The 21,795-nt window shown below is 48.1% G+C and overlaps 1 protein-coding gene across 5 annotated transcripts in view; it reads right to left on the bottom strand.

Annotated features, from left to right (window-relative positions):
• tnk1 (tyrosine kinase, non-receptor, 1) overlaps window positions 1-21,795 on the bottom strand; it is an 82,998-nt gene that overhangs the window by 37,006 nt on the left and 24,197 nt on the right. For 4 of the 5 annotated variants that reach the window (XM_073048790.1, XM_073048792.1, XM_073048794.1 and 1 more), the window contains 4 exons: window positions 10,800-10,985; window positions 5,371-5,441; window positions 3,796-3,990; window positions 163-315 (listed from right to left, as the gene is read on the bottom strand). In XM_073048790.1, coding sequence (XP_072904891.1) covers window positions 163-315; window positions 3,796-3,990; window positions 5,371-5,441; window positions 10,800-10,962 — 582 coding nt within the window. In that variant the 5' untranslated portion in view covers window positions 10,963-10,985. Of the gene's footprint in view, window positions 1-162; window positions 316-3,795; window positions 3,991-5,370; window positions 5,488-10,799; window positions 10,986-21,795 lie in introns of those variants that run through there. The other variant, XM_073048793.1, reaches the window with a different exon arrangement.

Raw genomic sequence — 21,795 nt, 5'->3', positions numbered from 1 at the left:
GTCAAGGAACTAATTTGCAAGCCAGTGTCCTTGTGGGCAGCTGGTTTGAGTTCTACAATAGAGGATCAGTGAGTCCAATGGTCCTGAATGTAGAACTGGGCTCCAACGCAGGGGGACGTACACACGGAGTTGCTAGGAAACCACGCACTGGACGGTACTCACCATTTTCATCGGATGACTGAGGATGACCCCGTACAGGTGGATGAGGTGGGGGTGGTTCAGGGCGTACATGGCATTGACCTCCTGCAGGAAGTCAGCTGTGGCTTCAGCCTCGCTCGTGATGTCCGGCCTCAGGCACTTCACGGCCACGTTGAGCTGAAAGAGACGGCGAGGAGGATGCCCGTCACCAGATGCGAGGATCCAATCAGGAGACAGCGGCGGTGACCCCTGACACCGTGATCCCAGTCCTAGTCACCCACAGGCTGGAAAGACAATGCCACCAGCCCCCCCCCCCCCCCAGAAATACCCCAGCTGTAGAGGCAGGCGGGAGACCCTGTGAAAGGCGGGGCAAAGAGACAGGTGGGATCGTACTGCTACCCCTCCCTCTGTGCTGCCCACTCCTGCCCTTTTCCAGGAAATGTAGGGCAGAGTGGTTGAGAGAGGGAGCACGTGTCTTGTCGGAGGAGAAGGAGGGGTGTGTACCTCTCTCGCCTCACCTTAGTGGCACATGGACTCAAGTCCCAGCAGCCCCAGAGCGGAGCTGAGGAGTGTGTCACTGTCAGAGGTAGCGACTGGTAAACACTGGACAACGAAGACTTTGCTTCCTGAATACTTTTGGGTGTATCTTTTATGGATTCTGGCAGCCAATCATGAAAATAACCGTGAAATTTCACTATCACATGCTATTTTTATGAAATCGCCTCTATTTGTTATTTCATTTCATAATTCAAGTCAGAATAACTGATGCCAAGATTAAGGAAGGCATTTTTCTTTGTCCACAAATCAAACAGGTCATAGTGACAGACAATTCAAAGAATTTCTAGTGGGACTGGAGTAAACCATATAGAAGGTATTCAAGGATGCTGCTGAAATTTTTCTTGGCAACTACAGAACATCAAACTATGTGCAGCTGGTTGACATGTTTCAAACACACAAAACCATGAAGTACAACACGTCACTACAGATTCATTTTCTGCATTCCCATTCAGACTTCTTCCCTGCAAATCTCGGCACTCTCAGTGATGAGCACGGTGAAAGGTTTCACCAGGACATTGTGGTCATGGAGAAATGGTATCAGGGCAACTGGAATCCATCAACGCTGGCTGATTATTGTTGGACACTTAAGCAAGAAGCCTCAGACACTGAGTATAAATGAAGATCATCAACAAAACTATTTTAGCTCAGTTGAATTATTGCAAAATGTCATCACCATAATGCAATTAAACACATTATATTCAATAAAAGGTAATTTCTTGTTTCTCCGAATTCCTACATGATACATGTAGTCTGAAATTATATTTATGAACAGCTTCAAGCAGTCTATCATAGACTAAAACAAAATTCTGAGGAAGCAGCACTTTTGAAAAAATGTGTTGCCCACTGTAATTGGTTGATTATTATCAGACGTACTGAGATAAAATGAAAACCTTTGTCTGCCTTCCAGCTACATAAATCATTCCATACATCAGTACATAGAGGCAGTAGAGGAAACAGTGATAAGAGGGTGCAGAATGAAGTGTTACAGTAACAGAGGAAGGCGCAAGGGCCTCGACAGGCTAGACAGTGAGGCCGAGGTAAATCAGCGAATTGAGAGGTGCCGCAGCAACAACCTGGCACTCAGCATCAGTGAGAGGAAAGAACTGATTGTGGACTTCAGAAAGGGTAAGATGAGGGAACGCACCTCAGTCCTCATAGAGGGATCGGAAGTGGAGAGAGTGAGCAATTTCAAGCTCCTGGGTGTCAACATCTCTGAGGATCTAACCTGGTCCCAACGTAGCGATGCAGCTACAGAGAAGGCACGACCGTGGCTAAATTTCATTCGGAGTTTGAGGAGACTCGGTATGTCACCAAAATTTCTACAGCTGAGCATGGAGAGCACTCTAACTGGCTGCATCACCATCTGGTATGGGGAGGTGAGGGGGGCTACTGCACAGGATCGATGGACACTGCAGAAAGTTGTAAACTCAGTTAGCTCCATCAAGGGCACTAGCCTTCATAATATCCAGGACAGCTTCAAGGCGCGATGCCTCAAAAAGAAAGCAGCATCCATCATTAAGGATCCTCATTACCCAAAGCATCCCACTTCTCATTGCCACCATTAGGAAGGAGGTACAGGAGCCGGAAGACACACACTTGATTCAAGAACAGATTTTTTCCTCTGCCATTCGATTTCTGAATAGAACCATAGAACATTACAGGACAGAAACAGGCCTTTTGGCCCTTCTTGGCTGTGCCAAACCATTTTTCTGCCTAGTCCCACTGAGCTGCACCTGGACCATATCCCTCCGTACCCCTCTCATCCATGTACCTGTCCAAGTTTTTCTTAAATGTTAAAAGTGAGCCCGCATTTACCACTTCATCTGGCAGCTCATTCCACACTCCCACCACTCTCTGTGTGAAGAAGCCCCCCAATGTTCCCTTTAAACTTTCCCCCCTTCACCCTTAACCCATGTCCTCTGGTTTTTCCCTCCCCTAACCTCAGTGGAAAAAGCCTGCTTGCATTCACTCTATCTATACCTATCATAATTTTATACACCTCTATCAAATCTCCCTCATTCAATAGACATTGAACTCATGAACACTACCTCACTACTGTTTTGCACTACTTATTTAATTTAACTATTTAATATACTTTCATACTTACTGCAATTCACAGTTTTTATTACGGTGTATTGTATTGTACTGCTGCTCCACAACAACATATGCCAGTGATATTAAACCTGCTTCTGATGCAGTAGTCTCATGACACCGGGGTTGAAGTTGTTCTTAAGCCTCGTGGTACATGTTTTCAGCCTTTTGTATGCTCTGACCAGGATGGGAGGGGTCAGTGATCACATCCGGTTGCTTCCCCGATGGAATCCTCGGAGGGGAGGCTGGTCTCCATGACGTGCCGAGCTGTGTCCACAACTCTCTGCAGTTACTTGCCATCTTAGGTGGAGCGAGCCGGGACACACCCGGACAGGATGGCTTTCTGTGGGGCACCTGTAGGAATTAGTGAGGCTTAAAGGAGGCACGCCAAATGTCCTCAGCCTTCTGAGGAAGTCGAGGCGCTGGTGAGCTTTGTTGGCCGTAGTGTCTATGTGCTTGGACCAGGAGAGGCTGCTGGTGATGTTGTCCCCCTTGTGTAATGTGTGGTCATGGGATCCTTTACACCTTCTGCACGTGCTGTATTGTCTCAATGTAATGTTGTTGTGGAGTAGTATAGCACAGAAAAAGGCCCTTCTGCCCACTATTTCCATGCTAACCTTTGCCTATCTACACAAATCCCATTTGCACATGCTATCCGTTGGTGCGGTCTTCCATCGATTCTGCTACGGTTGTTACTCTCTCATGGATCTATTCAGTGTTCCTGTAAAAAAATGAATCCCAGGGTTGTACATGGTGACACAGATGTACTTTGATAATAAATTTACTTTCAACTTCGGGATCAGCGACGATTGCAGTGGACATGTCACACCGGCTCCTCCGACAGTGATGTACTTCTGCAGTGTCGAAGAGTAGTCATCCCTCTCCGTCTGCGGAAAATCACTGGGAGAAACCTGGGTACGTATAGAGGGGCTTGCACGCAAAGCAGGACATATAGCCCCTCCCCACCCCCTGTGGAAAGGGAGAGAGGGGTGTTTCGTGGGCACTTACCACACGCCCGTTGGGCAGCCTCCACTCTCCCCGCCTCACCACGCCGAAGGAGCCATTGCCCAGGTGCTCGTGCAGGGCCAGGTCCCTCTCGTTGATCAGGCACTTGAGCGCAAAGTCCGACTCCGGGGCCGAGAAGTTTTGCCCCCCTGCATACGACGGCTGATCATAGTTGTCGCCCACCTTCGTGCTGAACACCTGCCGGGACAAAATGGTGGCTGCCTCAGCATCTGCTCCAGCAACGTCTGCCTGGCCCGCGCTCGCAGCAAAGTTCGAGGGCAGAGATGGAGGGGTTAGTTCTTAGTTAGCTGTGGGATGTGGCTGGTTATGATAAGAACAGTGTTTCTGGCCCATCTCTAATTCCCCTTTGAGAAGGTGTGGGTGAGCTACCTGATGGAGAGACCCGGCAGAACTTCCATAAGAGCATAAGATATAGGAGCAGAATTAGGCCATTCAGCCCATCGAATCTACTCTACCATCCCATCATGGATGATTTTTATCCTCTCAACTCCATTCACCTGCCTTCTCCACATAGCCTTTGACATAGAACCATAGAATATTACAGCACAAAAATAGGCCTTTTGGCCCTTCTTGGCTGTGCCAAACCATTTTTCTGCCTAGTCAAGAATCTATCAACCTCCAGTTTAAATATACCCAATGACTTGGCTTCCACAGTCATCTGTGGCAATGAACTTCACAGATTCACCATCCTTTGGTTAAATAAATTCCTCCTCATCCCAGTTCTGAAGGGTTACCCTGCTATTCTGAGGCTGTGTCCTTTGCTCCTAGACTCTCCCACTACAGGAAACATCCTCTGCACATCCAGTCCATTGAGGAATTAAAATATTCAATAGGTTTCAATGAGATACCCTCATTCATCTAAACTCAGCTGAGTACAGGCCCAGAGCCATCAAACGCTCCTCATACTTTAACCCTTTCATTTCTGGGATCAATTTCATGAGCCTCCTCGGAACCTTCTCCAATGTCAGCACATCCTTTCATAGATATCATCATCATCATCTGCCATGTTGTACGATGTGGGCGATCATGACCATGGTTGCTCTTGGCAATTTTTTGTACTGAAGTGGTTTGCCATTGCCTTCTTCTGTGCAGTGTCTTGACAAGACAGGTGACCCCAGACACTTCAAATACTCTTCAGAGACTGATTGTCAATGGTCACATAAACAGGATGTGACATGTGCCAGTTGCTCACACGACTAATTACCGCCTGGTCCCATGGCTTCACGTGACCCTGGTCGGGAGGCCAAACAGGTGCTAGACCTTGCCCAAGGGTGGCCTGCAGGCTAGCGGAGGGAAGGAGAACCTCACACCTCCTTGGGTAGAGACGTATCTCCACCCTGCCACTTCCTCACATAAGGGGCCCAAAACTGCTCACGATATTCCAAGTACGGCCTGGCCAATTCCTTATGAAGCTTCAGCATCACATTCCGGTTCTGGAAAAGGCACCTTTTTCCATCTCTCTTCCCCCACCGCGCGTGCACACATGCATGCACACGCACAGACGCACACAGATACATACACACCATCTGATGTATCGAGGCGAGCAACATGGCTTACCTTAGACATCCATGACTTTGGCCGACCCATCACCCGCCTTCGCTTCACGGCCTCAAAGAGACGTCTGTGTCCTGTGGGAGTGATGCAGAGTCTGAATCAGGTTCATCACCGAATGATCTACAGTGTACAACGAGAAACTTAAGATTCTACGACAGCAAGACACTGCACAGGAGCAGGTGTTGTGTGAGATCCAGGGATAAATATATCATATATTATTATCCCTTAAAATCCTACAAAAGGTAATGGGTTCAGCCCAGCCCCTCACGGGCAAGGTCCATCCAACCATTGAGCGCATTTACATGAAGCCTTGCTGTAGGAATGCAGCATCCATCATCAGGGACCCCCACCACCCAGGCCACGCTCTCCTCTCGCTGCTGCCATCAGGGACCCCCACCACCCAGGCCATGCTCTCCTCTCGCTGCTGCCATCAGGGACCCCCACCACCCAGGCCATGCTCTCCTCTCACTGCTGCCATCAGGTAGAAGGTACAGGAGCCTCAGGTCTCACACCACCAGGTTCGGGAACAGTAACTACCCTTCAACCATCAGGTTCTTGAACCAAAGAGGATAACCTTACTCACAGACACAAGAGGCACTGCAGATGCTGGAAATCTAGAGCAATACACACAATTTGCTGAAAGATCTTAACAGGTCAGGCAACATTTATGGATGGGAATTAAAAGTCAATATTTTGGGCTGAGACCCTTCATTAGGATGAACTCAAATTCATTTGCCCCATCATTGAAATGCTCCCACAACCAATAGACTCACTTCCAAGACTTCTTCATCTCATGTTCTCGGTATTTATTGCTTATTTATTATTATTAGTTCTTCTTTTGTAGTTGTACAGTTTGTTGTCATCTGCACTCTGATGTGATGCCCAAGTTGAGCAGTCTTTCACTGATTCTGTTATAGTTATTACTCCATAGATTTATTGAGGATGCCCACAGGAAAATGAATCTCAGGGTTGTATATGGTGACAAATATGTACTTTGATAATAAAATCTACTTTGAACTTTGATATAATTTATATCATTATAAATTACCAAAGAAAGGAATAACAAGACAGTGTTCAGAAACCTGATGGCAGAGGGTGCATCATCGCGTGCAAGTCGTTAGGCTCTTGTACCTCTTCCTTGATGGTAGTAATGAGAAGTCCTGAATGATAAATGCCACATTCTTGTGACACTACCTGTCAATGGCGAGGAGGGTTGTGACTGTGATGGAGCTGACGGGGTCTACATCCCCCTGCAGCCTTTTGCAGTCCTGTGCTTTGTGCCCGTCTGTGTCAGAATTCTCTCCGTGTCCACCTACAGAAAGGTGCAAAAGTATCTGGGGACCCAGGCTGACGAAGTCACAAAGCCAAGTCTCAGGCCTCTACTTTGTGAGTTGAAATGATGGGCAGGAAAGGTGTCAGAGGGCAGAGGGACTTGGTGCTAAACTTTCAGGGAAAATCATAGATTTGTACAGCACAGGCACAGACACTCGGCCCACCTTGTTGATGCTGACTGTGGTGCCTATATGATGGACTCAGCCCAGTCCTTCATGGGCCTATCTCTCCCCATCAATGGTGGTACCTACAGAAGGTCCTGCCTCAAGAAGGAAACGTCCATCATCAGAGATCCCCACCATCCTGACCACGTCATCTTCTCACAGCTACCATCGAACACGGAGTACTGAATCCTGAAGACCCACATCACCAGGTTCAGGGACAGTGGCGTTCCTTCAACCATTCTGATTTTGAACCAACATGCACAACCCCAATCACTAGCTAAACATTTCAATACTCTGAGGATGTTGCACTAAAACAGATTTTTAATTGTGTAATATTATATAGTTTCTATTTAATCTGTGATTTCCCTGCGAATACTGTGTCTCTGATGCTACGTGTTGGTGATACTGCCGCAACCTCTGCACACACGTACTTCTCTGTAAGTGTGAAAAATGTATCCCCTCACATTACCTACAGATTTCTCCCCTCTCACTCTCACCACTGAGTGATTTTGAATCGGGCGACCCGCAGATTACGAACACTGAGCTGAACTGAATATGGACTCTTACGATTTTCTGTTTCATATTCTGTGTTTTTGCAGCTTTTTTGTTGCTGTTTGCGTGAGTTGGTTTTTTTCGCGTGTGGGGGCGGGGGGTTGATCTTTTTCTTTGAATGGGTTCCATGGTTTTCTTTGTTTTGTGGCTGTCTGTGGGGAAGACGAATCTCAGGGATGGATACTGCATACGTACTTCGATAATAACTGTCACATTGAACCTGTGCCTCCTAATTCTAGCCCTAGGGAAAAGATTCTGACTATCTATGACCCTCATAATTTTATAAACCTCTGTATCATGATCATCATGTTACAGACCTCTGTATGGTCACCTTTTAGCCTACCATATTCCCGTGAGAATAAACCTGTTTACCCAATCTTTGTAACTACAGCCCATCCGTTCCAGGCAACACCATGATGAATCTCTTCTGCACTCTCTCTCTATTTCTACCACAAAAATTTTCCTATTGTAAATCCTATTTGGGGAAAAGAAATATCAGCATGCATGTTGTGAGGCAATGTCAGCCCACTTACTACTGAGGATGAGAAATCACAGTACATATCCTATTAGGGGAAGAGTAAACTTAGTATGTACCCCACTGGGGAAGAGTAATCTCATCATGTACCCTATTGGGGAAGAGTAATCTCATCATGCACCCTATTGGGGAAGAGTAATCTCATCATGTACCCTATTGGGGAAGAGTAATCCTAGTGTGTACCCCATTGGGAAGGAATAATCTTGGCATGTACCCTATTGATGACGTACTCTCAGTATATATCCTATTGGGGAAGAGTAATCTTAGTCTGTACCCTATGGGGAAAGAGTAATCTTCATGTATATCCTATTGGGGAAGAGTAATCTCAATATATACCCTATTGGGGAAGATTAATCTTAGCATGTACCCTAATGGATAAGAGCAATCTCAGCATGTACCCTATTGGGAACAATAGTCTTAGTTTGTACCCTACTGGGGAAGAGTGATCTTTGTGTATATTCTATTGGGGAAGAGTGATCTCAGCTTGTATCCTACTGTGGAAGAGTAATCTTCGTGTGTACTGTTATGTAACCCTAGGGTTCATGTTTTCAGTGGACTATCACTTTAAAATGTCAGGAGAATGAGACTGACTTTTGGACACTGTTTGAGCTGTTAGAGAGAGAGGGAGGGACAAAGCCTGCCTTGAGATGGTGTTTATACGAACTCTAAAGCTTGTTTTGAATATACAAGGACACTGCCTGCTTGTGAGTTCTTACAGAGAGAGACAACGAGCAGCTCGTGGATCACCATGGTGACCGAGGGTGGCGTTATTTGATGGACGGCTGGTGTTCAGCACGCTTGGATAAATACAAGGTCAGCTGGTTGTTAGAGACACGCATGGTTTCGGACACTGGGTGAGCTTTGTTGTGCCCACAGAAAGGTGGGTTTTTGGAGAATCGATCAGTGGCTCTCGCAGTGTGGAAAAGGGGGTGACCGGTGGGAAGTTATTACTGTGTCCAACCCTCGCCTGGGTTGATAACTTCACCACAGAACATGGTTCCCTTGTTGTGGTCACATTCGGTGATTTCTAAAGGATTTTCGGAGGACAACGGAAGATCGACAGCAACAGTTTACCTGAAGAACTAACCACCTCTGTCTCTCCAACACTACTCAACTAAACACCTCGAACTGAACTGAACTTTATCCATCATCGTAAGACCGTATCATTTATCACCTAAGCTGGAAGAAGTTTGGGGGAACTTTATTTACTCACATATATTCTGCTAACCTGTTTGCCTTATCTTGTTTTATATTACTTTATCACGTAGTTACTAATAAAATAGTGTTTATAACGGAAGACTCGGACTCCAGGTGTGTCCATTTCTGCTGGTCCTTTTTAACCCTTTACGGGGTACGTAACAGTACCCCATTGGGAAAGAATAATCTTAGTTTGTATCCTATTGGGGAAGAATAATCTTCATTTATATTATACTATATTATTTATATTATCTTTTGATGCACAAAAGGCATTCGATAGAGTTGAGTGGCCATACTTGTTCAAAGTATTAGAAAAATTTGGTTTTGGTAATAATTTTAATAGATGGATTCAAACGATCTATAAGAACCCTATTGCCACGGACAGTACTAACAGTTATAGGTCTTTCTTTTCACTTTCACGTGGTACTAGACAGGGATGTCCATTAAGCCCTTTATTATTTAATCTTGTATTGGATCCTCTAGCTATAACATTACGGGTGGCCAAAAACATTCATGGTATTTCTATAAATGGAACCATACATAAGATTTCTCTTTATGCAGATGATCTTTTGATTTTTATTTCGAATCTTGAGGAATCAATTCCTAATCTTTTGGAAACACTTAAAGATTTTGGAAAATTTTTAGGATATAAACTTAATTTGAATAAAAGTGAATTATTTCCATTAAATGCTCCTGTTAGTACATTCATAGTATATTCTTTTTAGAATTGTTAATACATTTAGATATTTGGGTATTATAATTACTAAAAAATATAAAGATCTTTATAAAGCCAATATAGTTCCTTTAGTAGACTCCATGAAATTACTATTTTCTAGATGGAATCCACTTACTCTCTCTTTAATAGGTCGCATCCATGCTGTGAAAATGATGATTTTACCTAGATTTTTATATACTTTCCAAAACATACCTATCTTTTTTTTTATATTATACTAAGAAGGGTAATCTTAGTGTATATCCAATTGGGGAAGAGTAGCCTTGGCATTTATCCTAACACACACAAAATGCTGGTGGAACACAGCATGCCAGGCAGCATCTGCAGGGAGAAGGTTCCTATAGGACTCACTCCTGTCCTGACGAAGGGCCTCGGCCTGAAACGTCGACAGTGCTTCTCCTTGTAGATGCTGCCTGGCCTGCTGTGTTCCACCAGCGTTTTGTGTGTGTTGCTTGAATTTCCAGCATCTGCAGATTTCCTCGTGTTTGGCATTTATCCTATTGGGAATGAGTAACCTAAGCACATATCCCATTGGGAAAGAGTGATCAATCAATATCTTAATGGGGAAGAAAGAAAAAGAGAGGGAAACAGAGGGAGAAAAGGCTGGAGAGAATGACAAAGAGAAAGGAAGGAGAAAGAATAAGAGTAAAAACCAAAGAATGAAAGAGAGAGCATGGAAGAAATTGAGCAAAAGAAAGAGTGAAAGGATTGAAAAGACTGAAAGAATTAGGCAGTAAGAGCATGAAAGAGTGAGAAGGGCTGTGAAAGAACGGGAGGAGAGAAAGGTAACAGAGTGGTCTGAATGCAGAGGATAGACAGAGGGAGATGGAGAGACATGAGGAGCAGGGCAAATCCCCACAGAGAGAGGGAACTGTGGGGTAAGGTAGATCACGCATCCCTGCCCCCACAGACTGCATACCTGGCCGCCCCATCCCGATTCGTTCCAGGTCGACAGTCTTGACAAAGTCAAAGTGTGAGAGACGGGTAACATTGAGGTCGTCACGGATCCTGAGGTAGAACTGTTCGAGTTGTACCTCCTTTAGCAGCTGCAGGAGCCACTCGGTGCCCTCGTCCGGAGACATCGTGCCCAGCCAGACAGGACAAGCTAGAGCAATGGAGAAAGTACAGAAATTAGAATCAGTTAAATTAAATAAGTATTGCAAAAATAGAAATAAAAAAGTAATGAGGTAGTGTTCATGGGTTCAATGTCCATTCAGAAATCAGATGGCAGAGGGGAAGAAGCTGTTCCTGAACTACTGAGTGTGTGCCTTCAGGCTTCTGTACCTCCTTCCTGATGACCACAATGAGGAGAAGGCATGACCTGGGTGATGGGGTCCTTAATGATGTATGCCAACTTTTTGAGGCATCGCTCCTTGAAGATGTCCTGGATACTACAGAGGCCAGTGCCCATGATGGAGCTGACTGAACTTGCAACTCTCTGCAGCTTCGATCCCGTGCAGTAGCCCCCCACCTCCTCCCCGGCCCCCCATATCAGACAGCGATGCAGCTAGTTAGAATGCTCTCCATGGTACATCTGTAGAAAATTTCCAGTGTTTCTGTTATCACACCAGATCTTCTCAAACTCCAAATGAAATACAGCTGCTGTTGTGCCTTCTTTGTAGCTGCATCGACATGTTGGGTCCAGGTTAGACCCTCGGAGATATGACACCCAGGAACTTGAAATTGCTCACTCCTTCCACTTCCGAACCCTCTGTGAGGACTGGTGTCCTCGCCAGCAGTGGTGCATCTCCCAGCGTAATACAGAACATCCAGTGCAGAAACAGGCCCTTCAGCCCACAATGTCTGTGCTGAACACAATGTTGAATCAAGCTAAAACTCTTCTGCCTGCACATGATCCACACGACTCCATTCCCTTGCAAATCCACCTCACCTAGTGAATTTCACTATTGTATCTGCACCACTACCCCGTTCTAGGCACCCACCACTGAGTTAAAAAACATCTTGTCCAACACATCTCTGAACTCCACCCCCTGCCTTAAATGCATGCTCTCGAGTATTTGATATTTCTACCCTGGGGAAGGGATTCTGATAAAGAGTCTTGATCTGAAATCTCAGTGGTCTATTTCCCTCTACAGTTCGCTTTTCACTATCAGTCTGGTAAACCTTCCCGAATGCATTAACGCCTTCCTTACAGAAGGAGATATATACAGTGCACAGTACATCAGATGTGACATCTACATCGTCCAATCTAGCTGCAGCATAAGTGTCCCACACACCTCCCTTCCATCTTTCACCTTCGGAAAGGGATTCTGACCGTCTATCCGGCAAGGCCATTCAGCCCATAATTCCCCTGCCAGCCCACCGACAGAGCTTCCCTGCCTGATCCCGTGGAACTTGTCTTCTTCCCTCTTCTGAATCAGAAACCAAAAATCCTCGGTGAGGTCTATGCAAGATGAGTGGAAGAACAGGGTGCAGGACGCATGGTGCTGGGTAGCTGGGCTTCTCAGGGACCAAGTTCCGTGAGGAGACGGTGAAGTGGAAATTGCCCTAGGGTGACCGGCAGGCCAGCGGAGGGAAGGAGCGCTTTACTCCTCCTTTTCTACACCCCACCATCCAAAATTTATTATCATATCACTATGAGACTTATTTGGTTAAAACGGTCACCGCTGAATAAACAAGCCTTCAGTCTGATCGATATTGAAGACATGAAATGTCTCGAGATCCCTCATCTGTTCAGAATGCTAACTATAGGCAAGTGGCGAGGGGGCTTGGTGTTTGGGAATCAGGAAGTATTGCTACAACAACAAGACAATCGTGGGACTCTGTGCATGTTGTAGTTCTTTTGTTAAAGGAAATGATACACTGCCATTGGAAAGAGTCCAGAAAAGGTTCACTATGAGAGGAAGGATGTTGGTTAAACAAGTTGTTTCTGTATTTTTTTGTGTGATGTATATAAATCACCAGGATGAAAATACAGAAGAGTGGATTAGTAAGTTTGCAGATGGTACCAATATCGGTGGAGTTGTGGATGGTGTAGAAGACTGGCAAAGAATACATCGTGATATAGATCAGTTCCAGATGTGCACAGAGAAATGACAGATGACGTTTAAGCCAGATGGATGTGAGTGAGGTGTTGCACCTTGATCGGGAAAATGCAAGGAGACGGTTCACTGTTAAAGGCAAGCCCTTAACAGTGTTGCTGAGCAGATCTTCAGATCCAAGTTCCTAGCTCCTTGAAAGTGGCTACACAGGTGGAAAAAGCCGCTCAGAAGGCCTATGGAATGTTTGCTTTTATTAGTCAAGGCACCGAGCTCAAAGGTCAGGAGGTTATGTTGCAACTTTATAAAAATCTGGTTAGGCCACACCTGGAGTATTGCAAACAATTTTGGTCATCCCACTATAGGATGTTGAGGTTTTGGAGAGGGTGCACAAGAGGTCTGTCAGGATGCTGCCTGGTTTATGGGGCATGTGCTGTCATGAGAGGCTGGATAAACTTGGGCTGTTTTCAGTGGAGGCATAGAGTGGACAGAGAATATTTGTTTCCTGGGACTGAAATGTCTAACACTGAAGCTGAGAGAGGGCAGGTTCAAAGGGGTTAAGTTTTTTTTACTCAGAGTGGTAGATACCCAGAATGCTCTCTCTGGTACAGTGGTAGAGACATTCGAGGCTTTTAAGAGATGTTTGGATAGACACGTGGATGTGAGGAAGATGGAGGGATAGGGACGTGGTGTAGGTAGGAGGGATTCGTGTTTTTGATTTGCTGTTTAGCTGGTTCATTGTGGGTGGAATGGCCTGTTCCTATGCTGTAATTTTTTTAATGTTCTATAAATTCTCTGGAGTTTAGAAGAATGGAGCATCACACACTCTGAAGGGATGTGATAGGGTTGATGTGGAGATGTTTCCAATGAACAGAATTACAGGATTGAAGGGTGGAGACTAAGCACCCAGGTGTGTAGGAACCTCTTATCGCGGAGTGTGGCAGATCCCTGGAATTCTCTGTCCTAGTTGCTGAAGGGAAGGTGAACCTTTGAGAGATCGAGGAACCGAGGGTGATGGGGAGCTGGCGCAGAAGCCTGTGATTGTGGTGAGTGGCGGAGGGATGTGTAGCCTACCTCAACTGCAGTGGAGGGGTTCCCACAAGCACATCTGCACTGATCCAGGGTCAAAATTAACGGCCAACACACACAAAATGCTGTTGGAACACAGCAGGCCAGGCAGCATCTATAAGGAGAAGCACTGTCGACGTTTCGGGCCAAGGCCCTTCGTCCTGTTTGCTTTGTCCTTATAGATGCTGCCTGGCCTGCTGCGTTCGACTAGCATTTTGTGTGTGATGTTTGAATTTCCAGCATCTGCAGATTTGCTCATGTTTCCTCTAAAAATTAACAGCCTCTCCCTTCACTCCTGCCCAGCCCAACCCCATTCATCATCCCAGCGGCTGCTTTATCAGGCCGGCCGTGATTCATTTCCGAAGGACAGAAGCTAGATGGTTTGTCCTTGTCCTCCACTACAGAGTCTGCCACAGGCCAGAGGCATCCGCCAGGGTGCCACCATCATCAGTAATTCTGGACCGGACAGGGTAGGAACTTTCTGTGGTAGGGTATTGCTGTTGGTTAAAGACTATTCATAATAACAGAAAACAGATAGAAAGAGAGGGCGGGGGGGGAGAGAGAGGGGGGGGGGAGAGAGGGGGGGGAGAGAGGGGGGGGAGAGAGGGGGGGGGAGAGAGGGGGGGGGAGAGAGGGGGGGGGAGAGAGGGGGGGGAGAGAGGGGGGGAGGGAGGGGAGAGGGAGGGGAGAGGGGGGGAGAGGGGGGGAGAGGGGGGGAGAGAGGGGAGAGAGAGGGGGAGAGAGAGGGGGAGAGAGAGGGGGAGGGAAATGAGAAACACATATTGTACAACACACACATAGTGAGAGAGAGAGTGAGAAAGAAAAAAAAGAGATGGACAGAAAACACATTTTAGACTGTGCGATAAGCAGAGAGCGAGCGCAAGATCGAAAAAGACTCTGTGTGTGTGTGTGTGTGTGTGTGTGTGTGTGTGTGTGTGTGTGTGTGTGTGTGTGTCTCTGAATGTGCATGAGTGCCTGTGTGACTGTGTGTGCACAAGTATCTGTGGGCGTGAATGTCTACATGTGCGTGTCTGTATTTGTGTACGTGTGAGTGAGTGAGAGAGAGTCTGTGCAAGTGCACACAAGTGTCTGTGAGTGTTGGTGTCTATGTGTCCACCTGTCTGTATGACTGAGTGCGCCTGTGTGAGTGAGTCTGTGTGTCTCTGTGCGAGTGAGGAGTGATTACAGTTGTCATCTGGTGTAACTGGATATATTAGGTGCAGTTTGAAATCCCTGGGCCATGTTTGCGTCATGTCAATGGGAGGGACAGCACGTTCCCTGCTCTAACATGTACACTCAAACACCAGGAATACACGAAAGCTTTGAGTCACACCTCAGAATGTGTTTACCCAAACTGGTATCAGTGTGCGAGGGATTCAGGTTCACAGGTGATCCAAAGAATGGGTAACTGCACCACAGAATTCCCAGCACCACATCAATGCTGAGTAACGTCCCCCCTACACTGTCCCACTGCACGTTCTTAGGGTCAGATAAAGAGTGAATCTCCCGCTACACAGGTTTGTCACTGACTTCCAGTGTCAGAGAAAGAGTGAAGCTCCCTCCACACTGCCCCATCTCACACTCCCGGGGTCAGACAGAGAGTGAAGCTCCCTCCACACTGCCCCATCACACACTCCCAGAGTCAGACACAGAGTGAAGCTCCCTCCACACTGTCCCATCACACACTCCCGGGGTCAGACACAGAGTGAAGCTCCCTCCACACTGCCCCATCACACACTCCCGGGGTCAGACACAGAGTGAAGCTCCCTCCACACTGCCCCATCACACACTCCCAGAGTCAGACACAGAGTGAAGCTCCCTCCACACTGTCCCATCACACACTTCCGGGGTCAGACACAGAGTGAAGCTCCCTCCACACTGTCCCATCACACACTTCCGGGGTCAGACACAGAGTGAAGCTCCCTCTACACTGTCCCATCACACACTCCCAGGGTCAGACACAGAGTGAAGCTCCCTCTACACTGTCCCATCACACACTCCCAGGGTCAGACAGAGAGTGAAGCTCCCTCCACACTGCCCCATCACACACTCCCAGGGTCAGACGCAGAGTGAAGCTCCCTCTACACTGTCCCATCACACACTCCCAGGGTCAGACACAGAGTGAAGCTCCCTCTACACTGTCCCATCACACACTCCCAGGGTCAGACGCAGAGTGAAGCTCCCTCTACGCTGTCCCATCACACACTCCCAGGGTCAGACGCAGAGTGAAGCTCCCTCTACGCTGTCCCATCACACACTCCCAGGGTCAGACGCAGAGTGAAGCTCCCTCTACGCTGTCCCATCACACACTCCCAGGGTCAGACACAGAGTGAAGCTCCCTCTACGCTGTCCCATCACACACTCCCAGGGTCAGACGCAGAGTGAAGCTCCCTCTGCAACAGGGGTGTCAAACTCATTTTAGGTCACGGGCCGGATTGAGCAAAATGCAGCTTCATGCGGGCCGGATCAGTCGGACGCGTGCGAATGCAGCTTTCGTTGCCTCCGTTTTTTCAGCCTGCTCTCCTGTGTCTCAGTCTCTGCTATAACTACAAAGTGTTTCACTTTACAAATTCCGTTTCTTATGAAGAAGACTGCCGAGCAAGACTGCCAAATAAACACTAAAAACCCTGAAAACCTGGTACCTGAATAAACTCAGCATTAGCCATATCATACGCCATAGGCGCTTCGATTACTGGGGCCAGCTTTAATAGTAATTAGATATTATCTCGTGGGCTAAAGATAATTCCACCGCGGGCCGAATTTGGCCCGCGGGCCTTGAGTTTGACATATATGCTCTACACTGTCCTATCGCACACTCCCAGGGTCAGACACAGAGTGCTCCCTCTACACTGTCCCATCACACACTCCCAGGGTCAGACACAGAGTGCTCCCTCTACACTGTCCCATCACACACTCCCAGGGTCAGACACAGAGTGCTCCCTCTACACTGTCCCATCACACACTCCCAGGGTCAGACACAGAGTGCTCCCTCTACACTGTCCCATCACACACTCCCAGGGTCAGACACAGAGTGAAGCTCCCTCCACACCGTCCCATCACACACTCCCGGGGTCAGACACAGAGTGAAGCTCCCTCTACACTGTCCTATCACACACTCCCAGGGTCAGACACAGAGTGAAGCTCCCTCCACACCGTCCCATCACACACTCCCAGGGTCAGACACAGAGTGAAGCTCCCTCTACACTGTCCCATCACACACTCCCAGGGTCAGACACAGAGTGAAGCTGCCTCCACACTGTCCCATCACACACTCCCAGGGTCAGACACAGAGTGAAGCTCCCTCCACACTGTTCCATCACACACTCCCGGGGTCAGACACAGAGTGAAGCTCTCTCCACACTGTCCCATCACACATTCCCAGGGTCAGACACAGAGTGAAGCTCCCTCTACACCGTCCCATCACACACTCCCGGGGTCAGACACAGAGTGAAGCTCCCTCTACACCGTCCCATCACACACTCCCAGGGTCAGACACAGAGTGAAGCTCTCTCCACACTGTCCCATCACACATTCCCAGGGTCAGACACAGAGTGAAGCTCCCTCCACACCGTCCCATCACACACTCCCAGGGTCAGACACAGAGTGAAGCTCCCTCTACACTGTCCCATCACACACTCCCAGGGTCAGACACAGAGTGAAGCTGCCTCCACACTGTCCCATCACACACTCCCAGGGTCAGACACAGAGTGAAGCTCCCTCCACACTGTTCCATCACACACTCCCGGGGTCAGACACAGAGTGAAGCTCTCTCCACACTGTCCCATCACACATTCCCAGGGTCAGACACAGAGTGAAGCTCCCTCTACACCGTCCCATCACACACTCCCGGGGTCAGACACAGAGTGAAGCTCCCTCTACACCGTCCCATCACACACTCCCGGGGTCAGACACAGAGTGAAGCTCCCTCTACACCGTCCCATCACACACTCCCGGGGTCAGACACAGAGTGAAGCTCCCTCTACACCGTCCCATCACACACTCCCGGGGTCAGACACAGAGTGAAGCTCCCTCTACACTGTCCCATCACACACTCCCAGGGTCAGACACAGAGTGAAGCTCCCTCTATACTGTCTCATTGATTGTACCCAACTACAGCACTGCTTTTTGTGCAGAGGTTCAGTCAGCTTTGAGAACACACTTGGACTTTGGGGGATATCTCACCTCTGTGAGGTTTGCAAGTCCAGTGTGATATTTATTGGGTGCAGGTTGAGAAGGGGCTGAGCTTTGAACTGGTGTCTGGGGGGTGTCAGTCAGAACCACGCACAGGTAGTATGGTGCCCCAAAGTTGACAAAACTCTCCCATTTTGGAAAGGTTACCCGGCAACTCTCAGCTGAGCCATTAACTGCTCACAATACTCCCCAACTGCAGTCTGATCGGTGCCTTATAAATCCTCTGCATCGCATCTTTGCCTTTCTATTCTATTTCGACTGCAATTGGTTCCTCGATTTCCTCTCTTGCAGACCCCAGTCAGTTCAGATTGGCAACAACATCTCCTCTACAATCTCCATCAGCACAGGCTGTGTGCTTGGCCCCCTGCCCAAGTCGCTTTACGCTTATGACTGTGTGGCCGAGCCCAGCTCCAATGCCGCATTCAAGTTTGCTGATGGCACCGCCTTCATAGGCCGAGTCAAAGGTGGTGATGATTCAGCACGTAGGAGCGGGATTGGAAATCTGGCTGAGTGGTGCTACGACAGCAAGACCAAGGAGCAGATTTATTGACTTCAGGAGGAGGAAACCAGAGGTCCATCAGCCAGTCCTCATCGGGGAATGAGAGGTGGGGAGGGTCAGCATTCCTAGTGTATCATTTCAGAGGACCTGTCCTGGGCGCCACACGTAACTGCAATTACAAAGAAAGCATGGCAGCACCTTTGCTTGCTTTGGAGCTTGTGAAGATTTGGCAGGACATCTAAAACTTCTACAGGTGTGTGGTGGAGAGTGTACTCACAAGCTGCATCACAGCCTGGTACGGAAACACCAAACAGAAAATCCTTCAAAAAGTCATGGACGTGGCCGGGTCCATCACGGGTAAAGCCCTCCCAACCATTGAGCACATCTACATGAACCACTGTCAGAGGAAAGCAGCCTCCATCATCAGAGATCCCCACTGCCCAGGACACGCTCTCTTCTCACTGCTGCCACCAGGTAGAAGGTACAGGAGCCTCAGGTCTCACACCAGCAAGTTCAAGAACAGTTACTACCCCTCAACCAAAGGGGATAACTTCACTCAACTTTGCTTGCCCCATCATTGAAATGTTTCCACAACTAATGGAAACACTTCCAAGGACTCTTCATCTCATGTTCTTGATATTTATTGCTTTTTATATTGGTACAGTTTGTTGCCTTTTGCACTCTGGTTCAACAGCCAGTTGGCCCTGTCTTTCATTGATTCTATTAACCATTACTCTGTTATGGACTTACTGGGTAAGCCCCCAGGAAAATGAATCTCGGGGTTGTACACAGTGACACAGGTACTTTGATAATAGATTAACTTTGAACTTTATACAAGAGAGCCCTCTGCCACCCAACTGCTCAGGGTAAAACTCAACAAATATCTTTGCAACCTTTTTTTCATCTGCTTTATGAGAAGAGAATTAATCGATGAGACTGCACCACAGAGATCTCAAGGATGGTACCTGGTGAGAGTGAGATGCAGGCCCCAATGTCCATTTGAGGTTTGAGTGGACCCTCACCTCACCTCTCAGTACTATGGACAGCCAACCCTTTAACCACGCAACTTTGGTGATGGGGACATGCGAGAGGGTCAGAGCCAATCAGAGACAAAGACATAGCGAGGTCACTGTTACTGTGAGGAAAGTCAGGGCAGCAATCTATGCACAGCAAGCTCCCACGGATGGGTGTTTATCGTGACGAATGATTATCAGTCAGTGTCGGCTCAGCAGAAGGTGGGAGGGAGGAGAGAAAGTGAGGAGGGAGAGTTTGGTGCTCAAATCAGGAGAAAGGTGGGGGTGAGAGGGTGGGTCAGGGGGAGAGGGAGGGGGGAGAGGGAGGGGGGAGAGGGAGGGGGAGAGGGAGGGGGAGAGGGAGGGGGGAGAGGGAGGGGGGAGAGGGAGGGGGGAGAGGGAGGGGGGAGAGGGAGGGGGGAGAGGGAGGGGGGAGAGGGAGGGGGAGAGGGAGGGGGAGAGGGAGGGGGAGAGGGAGGGGGAGGGGGGGAGAGGGAGGGGGGAGAGGGAGGGGGAAGGAGAAAGTGGGAGAATGCGTGAGAGAGGGATTGTGGAGATATATACCTGCACTGGGAAAAGAACTATTCAGTATACGGAAGCACATGGTGTTTGCACTTTGCACTTTTCATCTGGTGAATTGCTGTTACTCTGGCCTCGTCTCTGCAGAACTCTCTCCCCCCCCCCCCCCCCCCCATCACTGCTCTGCTCCTCGCAAACCTTTGGAGCCCAACAGCTTGGTATTCGCTGTGCTTCGTATACAAACATCAAGGGAGCTTTGCTGAATCTCTCTGGATGGAGGATCTGGGGGTCTGTGAGAGCTGATTTGACGTCTCGTCACCGTCTGTTTTTATACAAGCGCTTCCTTATCTCGGCAAGGAATCCTCACCATTGGGCCAGCACGGTAATGTAGTGGTTACACAACACTTCACAGTACCAGTGACCCGGGTTCAATTCCCGCCGCTGACTGTAAGCAGTTTGTACGTTCTCCCCGTGACCGCATGGTGTTCTGGTTTCCTCCCGCGGTCCAAAGACAAGTTAATTGGTCATTGTGAATTGTCCTGTGACCAGGCTAGGATAAAACCAGGGATCACTAGGCCGCACGGCTCGAAGGCCCAGAGGCCCTGTATCTCAATAAATAAAACGGAATAAAATAACTGATGGGGGCTGCAGTTTCAAAGACTGAAAACCTTAGAGCTGGCGTTTAATTTTCTGCGGCTGGGATGGAACATCGGATCAAACAGTCCTGAGTGATGACAAGCAAAAACCACAACTTTCATGTCAGGTAAGACCGGGCTCAGAATGCTGACTGTAATTAGCATTACTCTGTTCGAGCAGCTTCACTGAAATAAAATGGAAAGCTCGAGGTCTTCGGTAAATATCCGTAGTTACTGTTCTAGACACAGGAGCAGAATTAGACCATTTGGCCCATCGAGTCTGCTCTGCCATTCCATCATGGCTGATCTATCATCCCCTCAGCCCCATTCTCCTACCTCCCTGTAACCTTTGACACCCTGACTAATCAAGAATCTATCAACCTCTGCTTTAAATATACCCAGTGACCTGGCCTCCACAGATTCACCACCCTCTCGCTACTGAAATTTTTACACATCTCTGTTCTAAAAGAATGCCCCTCTATTCCCCGGTCCTAGACTCTCCCTCACTGTAGGAAACATCCTCTCCGCATCCACTCTATCGAGGCCTTTCAACATTCAGTCGGTTTCAATGAGATCCCCTCTCATTCTTCCAAGCTCCAGTGAGTACAGCACCAAAGCCAAAGGCTCCTCGAGCATTAACCCTTTCATTCCCAGGATCGTTCTTGGGACCCTCCTCTGGACCCTCTCCAATGCCAGCACATCTTTTCTTAGATGAAACTGTTCACAATACCCCAGGTGCAGCCTGACCAACTAAAGTTTTTACTAAACCAGATTTACTTTGCTCTTCTGCTTTGAGGATCTGGCAGTAGCTGTCACCCAGGTGATCCACGACCTTTAAGCTGAAACAATAGGCTCACAGGGAATGCGACAGGCGATGGTCGAGCGTAGGTAGGAATGGCCGGCCTGTTTGTTCCTGCTGACAGCAACTGACGTGTGGAACAAAGGGCCGATTCTGCCAGGGAGAGTCAGCACTTCGCAGAGACAGTGGGTT

The sequence above is a fragment of the Hemitrygon akajei genome, chromosome 6, assembly GCF_048418815.1.
Source record: "Hemitrygon akajei chromosome 6, sHemAka1.3, whole genome shotgun sequence".
Taxonomy (NCBI): Eukaryota; Metazoa; Chordata; class Chondrichthyes; order Myliobatiformes; family Dasyatidae; genus Hemitrygon; species Hemitrygon akajei.
Note: the sequence above shows the minus strand (reverse complement) of the source record. Positions and strands in the feature narration are given on the sequence as shown.